This window comes from Macrobrachium rosenbergii, chromosome 51, assembly GCF_040412425.1.
Source record: "Macrobrachium rosenbergii isolate ZJJX-2024 chromosome 51, ASM4041242v1, whole genome shotgun sequence".
NCBI lineage: Eukaryota > Metazoa > Arthropoda > Malacostraca > Decapoda > Palaemonidae > Macrobrachium > Macrobrachium rosenbergii.
Window position 1 is genome coordinate 6,730,279 of NC_089791.1, and position 20,627 is coordinate 6,750,905.

At 37.7% G+C, this 20,627-nt stretch overlaps 2 protein-coding genes across 2 annotated transcripts; both read right to left on the minus strand.

The window, feature by feature from the left end:
• Positions 1 to 8,288: 8,288 nt before the first annotated feature.
• Positions 8,289 to 9,847, minus strand: LOC136832942 (uncharacterized). Its single transcript, XM_067094596.1, has 3 exons — positions 9,811 to 9,847; positions 9,505 to 9,545; positions 8,289 to 9,293 (listed from the first exon to the last, which is right to left on the minus strand). The coding sequence occupies exons 1-3, from the start codon at positions 9,839 to 9,841 to the stop codon at positions 8,289 to 8,291; spliced, it is 1,077 nt and encodes a 358-aa protein (XP_066950697.1). The 5' UTR covers positions 9,842 to 9,847.
• A 5,385-nt stretch (positions 9,848 to 15,232) lies between these two features.
• Positions 15,233 to 15,913, minus strand: LOC136832943 (uncharacterized). Its single transcript, XM_067094597.1, has one exon. The coding sequence runs from the start codon at positions 15,911 to 15,913 to the stop codon at positions 15,233 to 15,235; it is 681 nt and encodes a 226-aa protein (XP_066950698.1).
• Positions 15,914 to 20,627: the final 4,714 nt, after the last annotated feature.

Genomic DNA, 20,627 nt, shown 5'->3' on the forward strand with positions numbered 1-20,627 from the left:
AGTAAATTACACTAGTGCCAAATTCCATACTAATGAGGATTAATAATATAACTTTATCCTGAAAGTAAAATTTGCATACCTCCGAAACGTTATCCAAATATCAAGTGAGTTATATTTAGTCATATTTAATTTCCGAACGCTCCTTTACGTTTCTCACTCGGTGAGCTTTCTAATTCATCTGCAGAAATATCAGAATTACACGCTGCATTTTCTAGACAGTGTTGGCACAAGGAAAAATAACGGCAACCTTGAATCTGAAATGACGCCTTAACTTGACCTGGATGGTATCAAATTAGTTTGCTTACCATTACGATGAAACATGTCTACCTTAATTTTCTAACACAACGTGAAAAAAAAAAAATCAGTACAGCGCTCGTCTCTATGGGTTGGTGTCTCAGTATCTAAAATAAAAACAATAATCCTTATATAACACAAACTATGGAACACAACTCGATTTTCCAACTTCAAAAAGTCTGTCACAATTCTCAACCCCTTACCCTGAAACGTGGCCTTGTATCCAACTTTCCAGAGGAAGCCAGTAGTGCTGGTTAGTTCATCAAAATCAATTACCGTCCTGGGCTTTGAGGCTAGCGAGTTCCTCCCTAAATTTTAAAGATGGTGGATGAGCTGGTTCATAATTTATCGATATGAAGTTAAAAATTTGCGTCCCTAATTGTCTGCTGGTAGCTTTCGATAAACAAATCTACAATTGGTGCAACCCAATTTGTTGTTAGGTATCGCAAAACAAGACGAGTCCAGCTGAGAAAAAATTATTACTAACAAACAAATGTATTAAATATATTTACCAAAAATGACTGAAGTACAGTATGTTTTTGCCGATGACGGGGTTAAAACAGAACAATATCGTCATTTTTTTAACATAAGGTCGTTTCCCCTAGCGGGGGATGACTATACAGAAAGTTCACAGCAACTATTACTAACACTGCCTTTTTATACACCTTCACAAAATGGTCATCAGCAAGGCACCGAACACCCCAGCATATCGCCCCTCTCCAGCACTTTCCCCTCTCCTACCCTTCCGGATCTCCTCCTTCAAGACCTGCATTCTGTCCATGAGACCAAACCATCTCACAATACTTTGATCCACCCTTCCAAGCCAGCTAACCTTGCCACTTATACTTATTTACACATCTCACTCTCTCAACACTTCTTACGCTGCATATACTGCACAGTTCATCTCAACTTTTTCATTTTTTATCCTCTTTCAACATTCCCACTTTACCTCCATAAAGGAGACTTAGCTCAAAAAAAAAAAAAAAAAAAAAAAACTATTTCCCATCGAAATTGGTCTGACCATGTGCACAGAACAGGAAAATAAAGGCAGTCTTGGAAGACTGGCTATTATAAAGCACAGAAAAAAATCTTCATGTCTGCAGTATACCTTCCTTGCGTAAGAAGCTCCGCTTATCCGTGAAAGGTGTTTCACATTGGTTATTGTCTTAGACTGAAGCGTACTAACTAGTAAAATCTACTTTTCTGTTTTAAAATAGTCACACGCAGCTGCCAGATCAAAGAAAAAAAATAATAATCCTCTGAAACGTGACAGCTTCAATGCCACCTCATAATTTCTCAAGCGAGTTATCATCACAATTATCAGGGTACCATTCCCACTACATAGAGTACAATGAACCTCACTCCTCTTCTAAAAGCAAGTTCAAAAAACGCTTATCACACAATTCTTTTGAACTTTTCTGTCTTATGGTGATCTACCTCCTATACCAGGCAACCAGTTTTTGCCTGAACCATTTTATAAGTATTTAGTTTATAAATTTTAAGTGTTAAGTGTATTTAGTTTTTCACTTTTATATGTGCTAAGTGTATTTAGTTTTTCACTTTTATGTGTGTTAAGTGCATTCAGTTTATCAATTTTATGTGTTCAGTTTCTTTTGAAAATTATGCACTTCACTGACAAATCAAATAGCTTTTCTGCATAAAGTACACACAAAACAGACACGTCATATCTATAGTTTTAGCTAGACTTGCGTGACATGTATGTATTGTTTTTTTGTGTTCACATTAAAGCGGATCCCAGAGGACAAATGAACAGAAATCGGTTAATTACTGTCGATGTGAGAGCATGTTCACTTGGAAATTAGAGAAATTGCCAGAGATAACAAAGTTCTTCCGATTTACTTTTGCAGGGAACTTCCCCGTAAAAATAATTGCAGGAAATCTTTCACAACAAACTTGCCTTGCGGCAAACTTGATATGAAATAGCAGAGATATTGCAACAATACAAATAATATAACATACAAATGGCAGGAGAAAGAAATACTGCAGATACATAACCGACGTACCATTCAGAATATGTTTGGCTTCAATTATGAATGCTACGAATTAGCATACATTAGCAATTAAAGAACTGTTATTTAGCGCTTGGTGGAGACAAGAGTTGGTTTCTATAGAGAATACATTAGTATAACAATGAGTGTTGGCAAGCAATCAAATTATGACCTCAGAAATGTAGCATACTTGGGGAAAGAACAAGAAATTTGCAGATATACAAAGGTGCAGTAAAGAAGAGTTGCACAACAGTTCATTATATTATATATATATATATATATATATATATATATATATATATATATATATATATATATATATATATATATATATTATTGTTACGTGTGGGTTTGGCGGATGAGTTTTTTAAATGATTACTGCATTTTATGTAGCCCTGCTTAACCGAAGGTACATGTAAACTGTCAATTGAAGCTGAAATTACCCTCAAAAGACAGACAATTACTTAATTGGATTACGTCTCCAGTTGGAAACCACATATGGAATAATGGATTACTTTGTAACAAATGAATTACATCAACCCCTTTACTTCCACTTAGTCCCAACAAAGAAAGAATGTGAAGTGATAGTAAGGAAATTACATGAACTTTAGTCAACGTCTGACACAGTCACTTTTCCCTTCTCATGTAAAAGAATATAATGCAACAAAGGTTTGTACTCTAGGGGATATCGTACGTGGTTTTAGTATTAGGAAGGCTATTTCTCTTCCAGACAATGGGCCAAGATCCACGGCTTGCCTGAAATTTACTTACACTTGACTTTCCCTAAGTCCTACATACAGCACGGGAATAGCTTATGCAATTTCATTAGGCAATATTAATTATTCATACACTAGACTTCATAAAAGAAATATGATTATACCTGGTTCTCTTGTAAATGGTGGCTGAAGGGGAAACAATGGAACAGGTTTAAGTACAGTGGAAGAATACTAGCAAATCGACAAAAAAACTGCTAATTTTCAGACTTACCATTACATAAGTTGCTTGCGCACTGTAACTGCCAATCGGGGTTCTCAAATAACACTTCTTGTCAATTCACTGAGTAAAACAACAGATAGAAAAGGACAAAGGATAAAGTTAGCCTGGGTACAACGCGTGCTCTTAGTCTCAGAGTCGATCTCTCTCTACTGGCCTCAGTCAGGTCAGCGAGGGTAAAGCTGTTTACCCAAACGTTCGTACATAGCCCCTGGCACTCTGAAAATTTGACAGACACATCGCTGAATGCATAGGACAGAGGAAAAGGAAGCTTAAGACCACCTTCACTAGAGGCGACTTGGTAAAACCCTTCCTGTGGGTTAGGCCCCTTAATGCTAACCTATAAGCTAAGAAAACATGGCCTACCTCTGCCCACTGTCCTTCGACAGAGATGCTGTCCTGTCTTTGTTAGAAGGGCATTCTTACTAAAATAATGTAGAGAGGGCGAACAGCAGAATATTAAATATATATATATATATATATATATATATATATATATATATATATATATATATATATATATATATATACACATACATACACATATATATATATATACTGTATATGTATGTATGTATGTACAGTATGTGTGTATACAAAATGAATTGTGGAAACCGGAAACTTAATTCTAGCAATACCAAAGTGTTTATGAAATTGCCTACAATCCATTTTTTAAGACACAAACTAAAAAAGCTTATTTACTGGGGTGCTGTGTGCAAATATCACAAGAGCCATCGTTTTTAACCAGTTGCTCTTTTTTCCGGAGCGATAAGCAAGAAAAAGTAAATAAAGCTGGAAAAAGAGGAAGTGCAAGTGGAGCCCAGAATTTTGCATCATCCACTTCATGCACTATCAATTAATCAAGAGTTCTTTGTCATTTTCCATTAAGCACACCGGAACTCCACATCGTGAATACAGCCTCATAGTAGCCAATTATTAACCGAGAACAATTTGCTCATCACATCTCATATGAAATCATTTCACTCCGTTTAACAGGTCAGACCGGGGCATTCTTTTGTGCTATTAAATCATTACGCATCATGCATAATGTTGTTTTCAGTAATTTTAATGTTAAGAGTTTAGTGATAAATATTCTCCTAAAGATGTTTCTGGCTGCATCTATGAAATTTCTTGTAAAAAAATGGAAAATCACTTTCACAACGAATCAAGCAACACCAATATTCCGTGAGAACTGGCCAAATATCGAATGCATTATTCGTACATATGAGAGATTTAGATCATCCTATTAACTGGAGTAAAGCAAGACCTTTAGTCCCGTGCAATGACACAGTTAAAAGGAATATTATCGAATCTTGTTTTATTAAGTCAAATAATGAAAGTGTTCTAAATTTAAGTCTTGGTTTGTTTAAACTTGATGCCTTCATAATTAAAAAGTTGTTGATAAATATATGCAAAATTAATATTCATTTTTATACATGTTTCTGCAATGTGAATGGGTAAGATTCTGTTTGCCTTATGGTTAAGTATATTTTTGGATTAGTTTGTGACCGCTTGATCCTGGATTTGCCGTGGATTAACCTTTTGTTTTTTACCCCCTGGCAATTAACCATCTGGTATTCAAGGTTATACATGTTTTTGGATTTTGTAAGCCTAAACTTTAGTATTTCTTGTTGTTTGGTCTTGGGTTCAGTTTGTGACAGCTCGATCCCGAATTATCCTGGATTATCTTTCTGTTTATTACCCTTTGACAATGACAATCTGGTATTCTTGTTCTTTTTGTTTACTTTGTAACCTTCTTTATATCTGTGTCTCATTCGCCCCCGACGATGCATTAATAAACATGAAAAGCGCTTGGTACTGAACTTCTGCCTGTCATTTCCAGTGGGATTGCTTATAGAAATATATATATTATATATAAATATATACTGTTATTTATATATATATATATATATATATATATATATATATATATATATATATATATATATATATATATATATATATATATATATATATATATATATATATATATATATATATATATATATATATATATATATATATATATATATATATATATATATATATGTATATATATATAAATATATTTGTAATTAATCCCACAAGAAAATGACAGGCAGAAGTACAGTACCAATACATATATTGTAAAGAATAGCCAAAATAAGCTGATAAAACACCCCCCATTCTGCCTTTGTTTGGCCGATAGATAGGCCTCCGTCTATTTTGACCTGTTTAAGTGCAGTAAGTCAAGGGATGGGTGAAGATAGGAAATCCCAGAGGTAGTTAAAGAGCATTCCCTAGCAAATAATCTTGCCCGAGGCAGTAAAAGGCTTGGCGTCTTTCTGGTCTACAGGAGCTGATATCCCATCAGGTCACTGGGACCCCTCCGCCCTGACAGAGGTAATAAAAGGCCACAGCGCCCTGCGATCTACCTCACACCAGCTCGAGACACGATGCAATAAAGCCACACTCAGACGTCTCCCCCCCCCCTTTGCCACCATGTGGAACACCGCCGTCTTCGGATCTTGGTCAGGCCCTAAGACATCGTGGCTAGTATTTTTTACTTTGTGACTGCGATGCCCACGCGAGAAAATTCCTCTATGGCCACCTGATAGCATCACAGGGTGCCCCTTTACCACTAGCTGCTCATCGCCCACGTGCACGCCCCTGGAAGGCGGCCCCTTTGCCTCCAGCCCACGTGGACTGTTACTGCCACCCTTGGTGAGGTCTGGAACGAAATCCGAGCATCAGTGCCAGTGCTGGAACCCTTTTAGTACAGTAAAAAGCCCTGAATGATCGCCTTTAGTCACATTACATTCGCCTTGGTTCATTTATTAGACTGTTGGGGCCAGTGTCTTTTTTCCCTGTATTCCTTTGTTCAATCCCGGCCCACGTGCTTGTTGCACAGCATTCAACTCATTAGTCAAGCCTCGAGGTTGTCCTTAGTGCCATCAGCGCACCCTTGAGTAGAAAGAATTTTCTCCTAATTCCTGTATTGGTCAGTAACCTATGGAAACTCTCGTTTCAGAGGGACTCTATTAGCGGAATTCTCCTTGGTCCATTCCTGGCACCCTCAAGCTTCCCCCGGCCCCCCGAGAGGACTGTCAACGGTAGCAGTTAATTTTCATTCACTTAATTCATTTCCTGTTAACTCGTCTGGTATACAAATATATTTATTTTTGTACCCAAGTGTTTCACAAGATTTCCCTTTGATTAAGAGCCTTAAGCTCCTATATAGATTCTTTGGTTTATTGTTTTATAGTCTTCCTGAATTTACACAAGGTCATAAAACATAAGTAATTAAATTTTCTTTATTTAAAATCTACTTGCCCCGGGAAAACTATATATAATACGCAGTTCTCCAACAACACATATTTCCACATTTAAATTTTTTTAGGAAAGACTGCTCGTTCACACTTTTCTGAAGTCACTACAGTCGATTAACCACATCACCATTATCACCGCCAAAAGCCGTGATTCAGCCTCTAACGCTCTTTCCTGTACTTCAGCCTCTAACTCTGTCTTTCTCTGTGAAGAATAAGAGGAATTTATTTCTGGTGATAGAAATTCATTTCTTGCTGTGGTTCGTTCCACAATAAGGGCCCGTTGCTAAGTAACCAATTGGTTCTCTGCTACGTAAAATAAATCTAATCCTTCAGGCAGCTCTGGAGAGCTGTTAATCAGCTCAGTGGTCTGAAACTCTTAACCCCCAGAACCTCCACTCACCTTCAGTCTCCATCTCAGGTCTCCTCCAAGTACTGCAGACCTGTCTTCCAAATCATCTGTGCCCCAGGGAGCCCAGCTGACATTATCGCCTACTATTCTCCCACGGATTGCGCCATGGACATGTCCAAGCCATCTCCATCTCCTCGTCATCATTATATTATCTGTGGAACTTCAGTAATTTCCCTTGTAGTATCATTTCACTCTCTATCCTGCCATCTGGCTACTAATATTCTCTTTTTCAGAATTATCCTCAAATCGACAATTTTTAGAAATAGTTTCGTTGACTGTACAACAATACATACATTTAAAATAATGCATAATCTTACTTTCATAATCTTAAACTTTCTTATTTAGAATAAAAACCAACCTCATTAACGCTTTCTCCGTCTAGTGTTTTTATTTCCCTTTGTCCACGCACACACTCCTAATCTTTTCTGTTGTCCTTATATCTTATCTTGACCCATCTCTGTACACTGATGCATTCTATTAAGCAAGCTTTTCAAACCTTGTGTGTTTTGCAGATTGTAAAACAGCACCATTCGTCTAATTCAAGTCCTTAAAAATTGCTATCATTATTCCAACCACATATTTCATTATACAATATGAGCCATTTCTTCCACCTCCAACCACACATTTCATTACAAAGCCTATGTCAAGGCAAACAACAAAGGTGAAATAACATGTCTATGTAGCGCGACAATGTTTACTTCATGTCCACTTGACGATACTCTTGCAACAATAAGTTTTCATCTGCTTCGTCAGAGGATATTTTCAAGTATTTTCATAATAATGGTCTGTGGACGCTGTCAAATACATTTTTGATCTGTGCAACCCCTACCCGCCTCTGGCTTATTAGGGAAGAGCATGCTGAATAATTTCCTCATGACTGACGCAAGTGTAATGCCTCTATAGCTACCAAATTCAGCCCTATTATTTTTGCTTGATATCTTTCCTGTGACTCCCAATTCAAAATTACCAGGCTTTCACGTCTTCCTAAAAATCAAATTTTGCAAAACAGCCTGTTTATCATGCAAAATCCCATTTCATTTCGAAAGTGAATCATCTCGGTAGTGATTTTAACCAAGCCAGTCTTTTCCATATCAAAGTTTCTTTCTTAACATTCGACTTCAAAACCCGTGAATTCACTCAGTTTCTCTTAACAGCGAGGTATTTAACTTTCTGATTACCTCAATGGAAAGAAAATAACTCAAATGGAATATGCCCATGTAGCAACATTCTCCCAAGAGACTTGAATCCTGGTTCTCACATTTTGAGGCAAGTATTTTAGGCCAAAGGTCTTACATGGCATGAATGAAGGATGGAGGGCAACACAGCATTGAAAGCTGTATGATATGAAGTCTTAAGGAGGAGAAGAAGTGATAGAAAGTGCTGGACGGATTGCGTGGAAGAGATATCGGAAAGGATAGGTCTTAATTCTGCGTTCATTTGATAAGCTTGATAAACTTCCTCATCATTTACTGAATCAACTGACTGATGATTTCCACCGCTGCATACAACAGCAGTTTCTGAAGAAGATACACTAAGTAAAGAACACAGCACTTCCTCATTTTCTTTACAATTTGTTATGGGTTCATTAGCACTAGTTAGAAGGCCACCCACTTGAAACTGATTTCCTTCTTCATTCAACTGTTCTGTTTCCCGATTTACACCATGACTTGATTCAGTATTGTCAAGAGATTCATGCTGAACACTGGTCATTTCACGTGAATCTTCATTTTCTTCGTGTTCATCACTGCGTGATTCTAAATTTCCTAAATTCCCCTCTTGTGATTCTTCCTTGTTTTCATGACGTGGCGATTCTCCACAGGTACCCTCTGCTACAGAGTCATTACGACAAGCAGCACGTAAAGCGACGCATCCTGTTGACCTTGAAAATTCCTCCGTGGAAACCTGCAGAGACACTTTACTGATATGATCTCCCAGACAAACAACATCCTTATCCTCATCTTGAATGCTGTCAGTGTTTGGAAAATAATCGTAATTTTTGAGAGAGGAACTACGACCAATCTCGACCACACCCAACGGCCCATCAGCTGATCTGAAGGAGCCAAACAAATTGCTGTTTTTCCCAAGGGCACTGTTCGTCCGTGGGACGCTCTTGGATTTCAGCAAGGTAGGATATCTGGAGAGCTTGTTTTCTTTATTTTCTGATCCTGCGTTCATGTTCCTCTTGCTAGAGTTCCTTCTGATGAGGGGAGGAAGAGGATCGGTAGTTTCCGGGGCGCCGTAGTCCATGAAAGCGTCGTCGTCTTTCGCGTTGTTGATATCCTGGAAACGTAAACAAAGCCTGTAACATTCCATTACCGTAAGTTTGCAGAGAGAGAGAGAGAGAGAGAGAGAGAGAGAGAGAGAGAGAGAATTCTTCAGGTCTTATTGCTTGCTATCTCAAGGTCTCTCATAGCAGAAATAATGAAGTAACACATTAATCTAGTGTCAGCAGCATCATAGTAATTGGCATTATTCAAGGCTGATGGCTTACCTGTAGGTTTCTTAACAACGAAACGCTACGGAGCTCCTGATCTGTTGAAGAAAAAAATGCGAAATAGTAAAAAGTATAATGAATGGATTTCTGTTTATAGTTCTTTGTTTCAACATAGAATTTGTTACCAGTTCATCATGTATGCATGATCCGTAATAAACTGAAAATCATATCACTGATGTGTTAATGAAGGATATGATAAAGTTAAAATCACGACTACATCACAATAACTATCCAGCAAAGTTAAAAAACCGCGAATAATAAGAAAAACCGTGTCGATTAGCATTTAAAAACATTTAAACTCACCGTGGACGCAATTGTCCATCTCAAAATCCATTGAAGCAATGTACTGAAGATGAAAAATGGTAAAGCAATAGGACCAGATGGAATTCCTGCAGGTGTGGAAGAGTTTGGGAGAAGAAGGAATAGACATGCTGTGGGGCCTAGCAAAGAAAATATAGTCAGGAAAAGATACCAGAAGAATGGTGAGAATGCTTTATTATGCCTATCTATAAAGAAAAGGGTGACATCCAGGATTGTGCAAACTACAGAGGAATAAAGCTAATCTCTTACACCATGAAAATCTGGTGAAGAATAATGGATCAAAGAATTAGAGAAGAAACATCTGTAGGTGAAGAACAGTTTGGTTTCATGCTAGGAAGAGGAACGACAGATGCAGTGTTTGCCCTCCGACAGATGATGGAAAAACACCGGGAAAAGATCTGGAAAAGGCATATGATAGAATCCCATGCCAAAAGGTTTGGAGGTGTATGTGAGGAAAGGGAACACCGGAGAAGTATGTGAGGTTGGTCCAAGATATGTATGAAGGGGCAAAAATGCAGGTTAAAAGCAGTGTTGGGTTAACTGAATGGATACCAGTAAGAGTTGGTTTACATCAGGGATCTACTTTTAAGTCCACATCTTTTTGACCTGATAATGAATGTTCTATCTCAAGGAATAGGAGATCAGTACCCTTGGTGGATGTTGCTTGCTGATGACGTCGTGTTATGCAGCACCAACAGAGGGGTAGTGGAGTCAGAACTAGAGCAATGGAAGAAAGTACTGGAAGACAGAGGATTAAAGAGCAGTAGGAAGAAGACTGAATACCTAAGTTTTAATGAATATCAAAACTCCGAGATTATTATGGAAGGACAAGGTTGAACCGAGTTGAAAAATTTAGGTATTTTGGTTCAGCAGTGGCTGATGATGGAAACTTGGAGATAGAAATAACACACACAGTGCAGTCTGGATGGAAAAATTGGAGAAAGATGTCAGATGCCTTGTATGACCGCAGAATCAACATAAAGGCTAAGGGAAGAGTGTATAAGACAGTAGTGAGACCAGCTTTGATGTATGCAGCAGAAACATGGCTGGTAAAGAGAGGGGAAGAGAAGAAATTGGATGCGGTAGCAATGGAAATGCTCAGGTGGATGTGTTACTAGTGAATGTGTGGAGTAACAAAAATGGACAGGATAAAAGCTGAAAGAATAAGAGGAACTACTAAAGTCGTAGAACTATTAAAGAAGGCCCAGGAAAGAAGACTGCAGTGGTATGGCCATGTGATGAGAAGGGATGAGACATAGCCTATGTAGGGAGGAAAGTGATGCAGATGGGGGTGCCTGCTGGAAGAGCAAGAGGAAGACCAAAGCGAAGTTGGATGGAATGAGTTAGAGAAGATCTGAGAGAGGAACAATTGTCAGAGGACCATGTGTTTGACCTAGCCATGTGGGGGAAAGCTGTCAGAAACACCGACCCCACATAGAAGTGGGAAAAGATGCAGAGAAAGAAGATGATATATAAATATAAATACATATATAATTTCTATATATACATATATTTATATTTATGTATGTAAATTGTGTGTGTATATATACATATACATATATATATATATATATATATATATATATATATATATATATATATATACATATATATATATATATATATATATATATATATATATATATATATATATGTGTATATATATTATATTTATATACTTATTATATATACTTACATGTATATATATATATATATATATATATATATATATATATATATATATATATATATATATATATATATATATATACTTACATACATATTTACATATATCTATTATATATATATTTTTATATATATGTACATGTATGTATGTACATATATATGTATGTATGTGTATATATATATATATGCATATATATACACGTATATACAGTATATTATGTATATATACATATGTATATATATATATATATATATATATATATATATATATATATATATATATATATAATATATAACTATGAAAATTGAGCTGAGCCTGGTGAATGGACTTTTCCTAAAACAGGAGTATTAAGATTATCACTTTCTTAAATAACAAATATATATGACATATATTTTTAATGATAATATATGCACACACACACAGTGTGTGTATACACATACACACACACACTCACACATCTCGAAGATATGGAAGGTGATGAATGTATAAATAAAGAAAAATGCCACAAAGGATTTCCCTTTATATATATATAAATATTTATACATACATACATACATATATATATATATATATATATATATATATATATATATATATATATATTGATATGGTTCTAAGCTGAAGGCTATAGTAACTTACTTTGGACATGCGAAATTTGACTCTAATAATGGGTTCAGGTAAAACCATATGCAAAGATTTCAGCTGAGGGCCCTCTTCAAGGGGGCAAGTTATTAGGTAAACACTTTGGTTTCACTTAATTAATTATATTTACATTAGAAAAATATATATCAGAAGAGTGGAAGTGTAAATAAAGACAGGTAAACAGAGTCCTTTCTTATAATAAGATTAATAAACAAATGGTTAATTTTCTGAAGAAACTCAAAGGGGTCCCGCTTCAAAGGGCACCTCAGGGGAGAGGGGCAGTGATTATGCCACTGCACACACAATTTGATAACAGATCCACAGCAGGCTAACTCCTATCTTCATTGGGAGACGGACTCCTTGTCTTTGGGGGGTGCCAATAATGGAGAGTAGTGTTAAAGGGACTCACAACAAAGTAACTTAGGCTCTGGACAGCCACATGGGACAGCAAGGGACAGCTCAAGGGAGCACGGGAGGATGGCAGTGTCCTGGATAATGTTCCAACGTCTTCTAAGGATGATGTGCCCATGTGATGCCTTTTTATAGCATCGGGAGATTACAATCCTGCTCCTTGTAGATGATGCTGTATGGCGGTGGGACCAAGTTTTCTATAAGGGTCTCCCACGTGGGGTGTGGGGGCATCTTGGCCCAGGTGTTCAAGATGGCGCCGGTCACATGGGTCAGTTGCTAAGTGCAGGAGTTGCTTTCTCTTTTGACTGAGGCAGGCTTAGCATTCCAGCAGAGCAGCACCTGAAATCGAGGTCTTTGGGCAGTCACTTGGACAAAGAAAAAGGATTAAGAGCTTACCCAAAAAGGTAGTCGTGAGAGGAGTCAGTAGGGGCAAATTTTACCCAAAGTTAACCTTTACGGTTGAAATTAAAACAACGGATGTTATTTCAATAGAATGTAAAATGTTCTTAAGTTGTATCTTACTCAAGTCCTTGGAAGATGAGATGGCATGTGAAAGGTTTACCTCATTACAGTATATATATAATTATAAAAATCATATATATATATATATATATATATATATATATATATATATATATATATATATATATATATATATATACTATATATATAGATAGATATTGACTTTTGATTATATATTTATAAATATACGTAATGATATATGTACATATATATATATATATATATATATATATATATATATATATATATATATATATATATATATATATATGTATATATATTATATATATATATATATATATATATATATATACTGTATATGTATATATACATATATATTATATATATATATACTGTATATATGTATATATACATATATATTATATATATATTTATTTATATATTCATATACATATACATGTATGTACCTTCCATATATAAGTACATTATATATATGTATATATATATATATATATGTACGTAGATATATATATATATATATATATATATATATATATATATATATATATATATATATATATATATATATATATATATATATATACATCGTTGTGCTAATGTAAAATCATTTCATCAGCCAGACTTAAGCAGTTCATAAGATTCGTGTTAACCTTTTAATTATTTGCTAACTGTAGGTAATCTTTTTATTTGCACATTGTATGTGCCTTGATTGCTGAACTGCCAGCCTGTCCATATCAATTTCTAGGTGCAAATCTGTAGATAAAGCAATTTAATCTAACTGACTGGTTTGAAAAAGGCGACCTTCCCATTTACTTTAAATAGATATAATTTCAAGGTAAGTCATACTATTAATTACATTATTTGTTTATGTTCTGAGATCTAGGTGTTGGCACCTAAAACAAATTACATTCAAATGTCAATTTAACTCCCTCAACCTTACTCAAGATTAATAATATATATATATATATATATATATATATATATATATATATATATATATATATATATATATATATATATATATATATATATAGCAAATGTGCATGCTAGGCTGTAGGAAACAAAGGGGCTTTGTTTGGGTGAATGAAAAGTTGGAAAAACTGAAAATGGAGAGAAATTCAGAAGGAAAAGAGCACTGGCGTTACTTGCAACTTCTAGACGTACCTTTTTGCATATGTGCATGGGGCTAGTTACAAAAGATGGATTCAGGCCGCAGAAGTCCCGACATATAGCCAGTGGTAGGAGGACAGAACAGCACCAGCTTATCGCTGTTAAGATTCAGCGACCTTGCTCTGTAGAGGTTGGGTGCAGAGTCAGATCGACCTCAGTAGCAGAGGCCCCATTTTTCCAGTGGTGGGCACAGGACAGAGGTATATCTGGAGTAAGCAATAACAGCCAGCACAAAGGCCAAAGGGAAATAAGTCTTATAGTTTAGGCTAACTGAAGGTCAGCCTGACTGGTCTTTGTGCCCTAACGGCTTTCTGTCCCCCAATATTGTACGATATTGGGGTTAGGATGCCTGGATCTGTCTCCCCTAATAGGGGTCTTCTCCAGTCTCCATGAAATTAGATTCCTAGCTAATAGACTGGAGGACGAATTTTCTAAATATGTGAAAGCTTCCCCCTTTAAGAAGGCATTCACTCCCTTTTGGGCGTGAAGGCCTTGGCTAAGTAAGTTATTTGTCTCAACTAGCCAGTTTCTCCCCCAAATGAGTTTTACTTCTCCAATGCAGATAACTAAAATGACCTACCTAACTGTTAGGAAGGGTTACTAGTTTTACTAACTTACTTATTACGGCAGAACCTAACACTAGACAAAGGCATCTACAGACTTCTATTGGCAGTCTCTGATGACAGGGAAACTTTATTCCTAGGCAAAGGGTACATGGAAAAATGTGTCTTGTTGATATGGTCTGCTATCCTACTGCCCTGGCACAAAATTAAATGACAACGACCTACCTAAATGCAATCATTTACAGATTACACAATTCTTTATGGAATATCACATGCAACATTTTTGGACATGAGCAACCTGAAGGGTTAATTATGTTAAGCAGTCAGGTGAGTATTCCTCTGGGTGGGTGCCAGGATCACTCTGAGATGGAAACAGCACTGTGCCAATGGGACACAAGTGCCAAGGAGAGCTTGTGGCTCTTATGGGTTAATTGGATCTCTTCCGCCCCTTCTTCTTCTTCAGGTTCCACCAAGGCCTGGCTACACCATTCCTAGAAGGTGATGAGGGCACCGACTCTGGGGAAAGGCCAGAAGTGCTGTCAGGAGCAGATTCAGAGGTAGCCCCAGGAGCTGGAGAGATGCTCCCTACTTTGGCTGCTGCGACAACTGTCGTAAGGGTAGGAAACGCTTCTGCATCCCAGCTGGACAGTTCCTGGTCGACCAGAGAAGGTGTAGTGTTAAGGTCTGCCAGAGGTTCATCCTCGACAGATGAAGGTGATTGTGAAGAAGAATCAGCTGGGGCCGGAGGCTCACAATTTGCAATGATCAGCTCCGTGAGGTTTGGAGGATCTCCCGTAGGAGGATCCATGACACAATTTGGAGCAGGCATTGGCACTGAGTCGGGGCCAGGCACAGAGGTTAAGGCTATTGGAGGCTCAACGTCCGAGATAGACAGAGCTTGGCACTGCTCAGGGCTCTCAAGTGGCACTGGCAGAGATTGGGAGTCAGGCATGCCAGACGAGGGACTAGGGGGTGCAAAAACCCTCGGTGTGCCTGAGGTAGAGTGAGACAGAGATTCCTGTCTCAGGTGAAGGGCAGAGCCTCTTGGAATATTTCTGTTCATGGTGTCTGCTGCATTTTGCTTGCTAGGGCACCCTGACCACTTCATGGAGTGCCCTGTTATGTTACAGGTCTTGCAGTGGTACTTAGATCTGGCGGTTTCCCTTCGCGATGGAGGAGGAAGCTTTTGGTGGCCATCCTTTTGTGAGGAGCGAGGAGGTAAGGCTGACGTTGGCACGCCTGTCACAGTGGTGGTGCCCTGGTCAGGTGAGTTTAGAGTTAAGGCCTTCCTAGTGGAGGTAGCTAGGCAACAGTGTGGCTTTGGGGAAGGACATCCCCAGAGGAGGTCTCGTCCCAACAGGAACTCCATTCCGTGCCTGATCTTGCTCACCACGCCAATCCATTATGGTTCTCGTAGGGTGGATGCAGACCTGAGCTGGTACCTGGTCTTCCCGTATGAGAGATATTGTGTTGTGAGGATCATGGCAAGCAAGGACCTGTCAACCTTTAGCATAGCCTCTGGGAGATGCCACAATGATAGGTCCCTCAACTGGGGGTCCTAGGAAAAGGGTTCCCCCTTTGTATGGGGACCAGGGGTTCCTGTTAAGCCAACCGTCCATCCACTGTTTTACATGGGTAGCATATCCTGCCTTCTGTTCTATGTGCGTGTGCGTATAGGTAGCGATTCCCTCCTCATAGGTGGACATTTTGGCTGAGTTGCTAGAGGTTGAATATTGCAGCTATTCTGGACGATTTGTTATGGATTAGCTACTAGCAGTGCAAAAGTGGCACTGTATTGAAAGGCATTGCCTTTAGGCTGTGCATTATAGGCACATCTACATGAATAATGAGTAGCTGTGCAAACAATTGCATGGAATGGAAGTGGCACTCTGAACTAGGCAGTGTATTGCAAACAAAATAATAAAGTGGTCTGGTATAAGGCTCCAACTACAATAAGAGTGTCCGTATGGTAAGGAATACACTAAAAAAATCTGAGGATTGACACAATGCATGAGTCATAGCCTGCAATACAGAAGTGTGAATATTTGGAACGCAATGCACGGGTCAAAGCGTACAAATGCCAAGGTATAATTATTTTAACACGCTGCATGTGATAAAACATATGAATGCAAGGGTGTGATTACAACACAATGCAAGGGTCAAAGCTTACAAATGCAAGGAACAGTCAAAGCGCCAATGGCCATACCACGTCTGATCACAGGTCAAAGCCTACAATGCAAGGGTATGATTACTGCAACACAAAGCATGGGTTGAAACCTACAAATGCAAAGGTATAATCATTTTAACACAATGCATGGGTCAAAGTCTACGAATGCATTTGAATTTGTTTAACTTGCCCACGGACATACTGGTAACAGGAACACAGGTAGTTCACACAAAAAATATATTAAATTAGCACAAAAGCACATTGATAAGTACAGGCTATGAATGGGTTTGTAAAGTTCCCAATTGGGTATATATAAGACTGGGAAATTCCAATACAGTACTGCCTAGTACATTAAAATAATTACATTCACTTATCCAAAGTGTAGCGGAAATCAACACATCGCGAGGACAATAGCAGTAATTATATATGTCTGTCTAAAAGGCATAGCGGAAACTCAACACTCGTCAGGACAGTGACTTTTTATAAGACGACAAAGGTTTGTAAATTCGAGTGACTCGACTATTAATAAAGGCAATGGTCATAATTTGAGCAACTCATATACCGAGGTTAATTATCATGTTCCCTACAAAGATGGGTAACAAGGATAATTAAGAATAAAAACTCTCGAATGAAATAAACAAAGTGTAGCTTAAGAATGCTTAGTAAACAAGATTGCAGTGACCAATTGCCTTTTAAAAGAAGAGGTACTTGCGGTTTGCATTTATAAAAAATGCGTAATGACTGTGCTCTTAAAAGCAACAATAATAAATAAAATTGTAAGAATTATACAATGAATTCCCTAACAGTGATATCAAACTTGTGCAAATGATAAAACAGCGCGTGTTATGAACGAAAGAACAACCCGTCAACGCATCAGCAAATGACAGTTCAAGGCCGCAACTACACGTGTGATTTGTTTACAAAGGTGAACTCAACTCAACTGGTACCTGAACAACGCGTTCTCAGTAATTTACGAGAACCAAAAGGAAATACATGAATTTTCTTTGATGGAATGGTACAGGAATATGCGTAGAAATGAGTTACTGCTTGAAATTATGAATCCTTACTTGACTGGATTAGGAATTGTTAAACACAGCTAAGGTGAAAGTCGATCATGTGTGACGGTGTGGTTGGAGTTTAGCTGAGGTGAAGGGATGACTCGCATGTATGGTAGCTGGCAGACAGGTGAGCATTGCCACTTGTGGTATTTCTAACAAGGTGAATAATTATGTGAATTTTACAATTTCACACAGAGAGAAATGCGCAGTTTTCTCCCGACGGTAACTATTCACGGATCATACACTGTGGAAGTTCTAGCGGCGCTAATATTTAAAAAGCTATCCAATACGATTCACGTTAGAATTATCTTCTAATTAATTTACGAGTTCCTAATCACTGTGGCATGCATTATTCACTGATTTACACTTTCCTATTCACGAGTTCAAAATAAAAGTTACCGCAATAAATACCTTGTTTTCCTGATTCCAGATCTGCCCTTTACGAGAAATTAATGCTTTTACGATAATTACTTTGCAGGTTCGATAAATTCTTACGAGTCTAGCTGTGAGGAATGCTAATTGCTAATTAACTCAAAGAGGTCCTGGTCATAGGTCGTCAATATTACCTGTTTTGAGAGGTTCTGGAGTTTACTTTACCCTGATTAATAGGACCTTGCAATAAAAGCCTCGAAATACTGTAACCAGAGCAAAAAAAAAAAAAAAAAGTAAATCAATAAATAAATAAATAAAATAATAATTAATAGGTCTCCAAATGAGAAATCTGCTTCTTAACACTTACTTTATTTACAAGAACAATGATAAATCAAAGGTGACAGCTCTCACTAAAATATGAATGTACAATAAATCACTGAATGGAAAATTAGTACATTAAGTAATTCCAAGGTGTACAGGAGGTCGTCCAAGTTCGATTAATAATACAATTATATCAGCCCAGTATGGTGGACTTCTCTTTGCAAATCAGGAAACACAGGAGAAACGTCTACTTGGGAAATAACACTGACACCACTATATACTTTGCTTCCTTGGGATGCTTTTATAAAAGATTCTCCAGCTGCGGAAGATCTTAACTATCTCGTGACAATATCTGGTTCACAGGTCAAAATCCTCCAAGTGTATGGGAAAGTGAGGGACTGACTGGCACAAGGCTCAATACTTCAAACAGGCAGAGCCTTTGGCTGACTGGAACAGGCTGACTGACGACCTCTGTTGTCTTGCCCTTTTTATGGCAGAAAGCATGGCTTGCAGCAACGAATGCAGCGTGTACCTGTGAATTAACAAGAGCAAATCTTTTGCTAGTAATTTGAAAATACAAAAGGTTTTGAGATAGGTTTGGGCTTGGCTAGGAGGGAACAGTTATTATCTTTTCCAGGTGTTTTCCCTGGCAATATTAGTAGGGGACAGCAAGAACGCTCCCTAGAAATTCCGTTGTTCCATATATTGTGGCTAGACGTACCCCCTATTAAAGTGGAAAATTTTCTGAATCATTAAGAATTCAGTGATACAGCAGCGTAAATTCGTAAAAGCTCCCCCTTTAAACAGACATCCACTCCCTTTCTGGCATGAAGGTCTGCATTAGCGAGCCACTGTATCGATTACGTTAATTATCTCGCCTTAATGGATTCTTGCCCATGCAAATGAGAATAGGCTAAAAGATATAACTCTTAACTTATCCCCTGAGGAGGAGTGAGCTTACTAGCTAACTTAACTAATATCCCTAACACTAGTGTAAAGGGTGTTTGCATTTATTTAAAGTACTGTCTGTGGAATAAAAATGAACTGGCAATGCTACTCACTTAAGGTCATGAAAAATAGCTAACTTGATACCACACAGAACTAAGCTTACGCAAGACTAAAATGATAACTAGCTACGTGCAGAGAATAAAATAAATTGCAAAAAAGTAATTTAATATATGACAATACAGGTTATCAGAATGAAAACATTGTAATACACATGAGATAGTTACTCTATGATACATGCTACACAAATATAATAAAATGCAGCATAATGTAATGAAGCATGCAACAAAACTGCAAAAATGGCTAGGACTGCTCTTAAGTTTGTTGGGCTAAAGAACAGACTTAGCAAAATACAAAATAAATTCTTTCAATGCAACAGTACTAATTAAAAGTAGGGGACAACCCTAGATATCCTTTCTGGATCAGGACTAGGATTGCTCCATTAAAATGAGGCACTGTTACAGCTATACAATATGAATACCATGAGTTCAGTGGCTCTGATTCAATACATTATTCGAGTTTTAGGCACTTGACCTTCCAGCTGTAGCATTGGAGGCTTAGCCCCTTGATGCAGGTAGCCTTCCAGTTACTTCTCTTGGGAAGTGCTGGGATTGTAGTTGCTGAGTGGAGCCAAAGACATTTCTTCAAGGGAATGATATGTTTCATCTCTGTTAATTTTTCCTCCGGATCAACTGTGGTAGTGAATACTGGCTTTATTGATGGCTCTGACTCTTCTAATTCGCCATTAGGCTGGGATATCTCAGAGGGAACTGGTGGGACCGATTCTTGGGAAGGCTCAAGAGTGCCTTCAGGCCCTAAACAGGGAGAGGCACTGGAGGCTAAGTTACCAGACGGAGGGAACACTCTGTTAGCCACTGCCTTGGCTGTTGTGACAGCCT

Excerpts from the sequence above, each read along its gene's own strand:
- LOC136832942 (XM_067094596.1), bottom strand. The coding sequence starts at position 9,841 with ATGGATTTTGAGATGGACAATTGCGTCCACG. Across the intron at positions 9,546-9,810 it reads GATGGACAATTGCGTCCACG|ATCAGGAGCTCCGTAGCGTT; the intron begins GTGAGTTTAAAT and ends TTTCTTCAACAG. Across the intron at positions 9,294-9,504 it reads CGTTGTTAAGAAACCTACAG|GATATCAACAACGCGAAAGA; the intron begins GTAAGCCATCAG and ends TTACGTTTCCAG.
- LOC136832943 (XM_067094597.1), bottom strand. The coding sequence starts at position 15,913 with ATGAAGTGGTCAGGGTGCCCTAGCAAGCAAAATGCAGCAGACACCATG.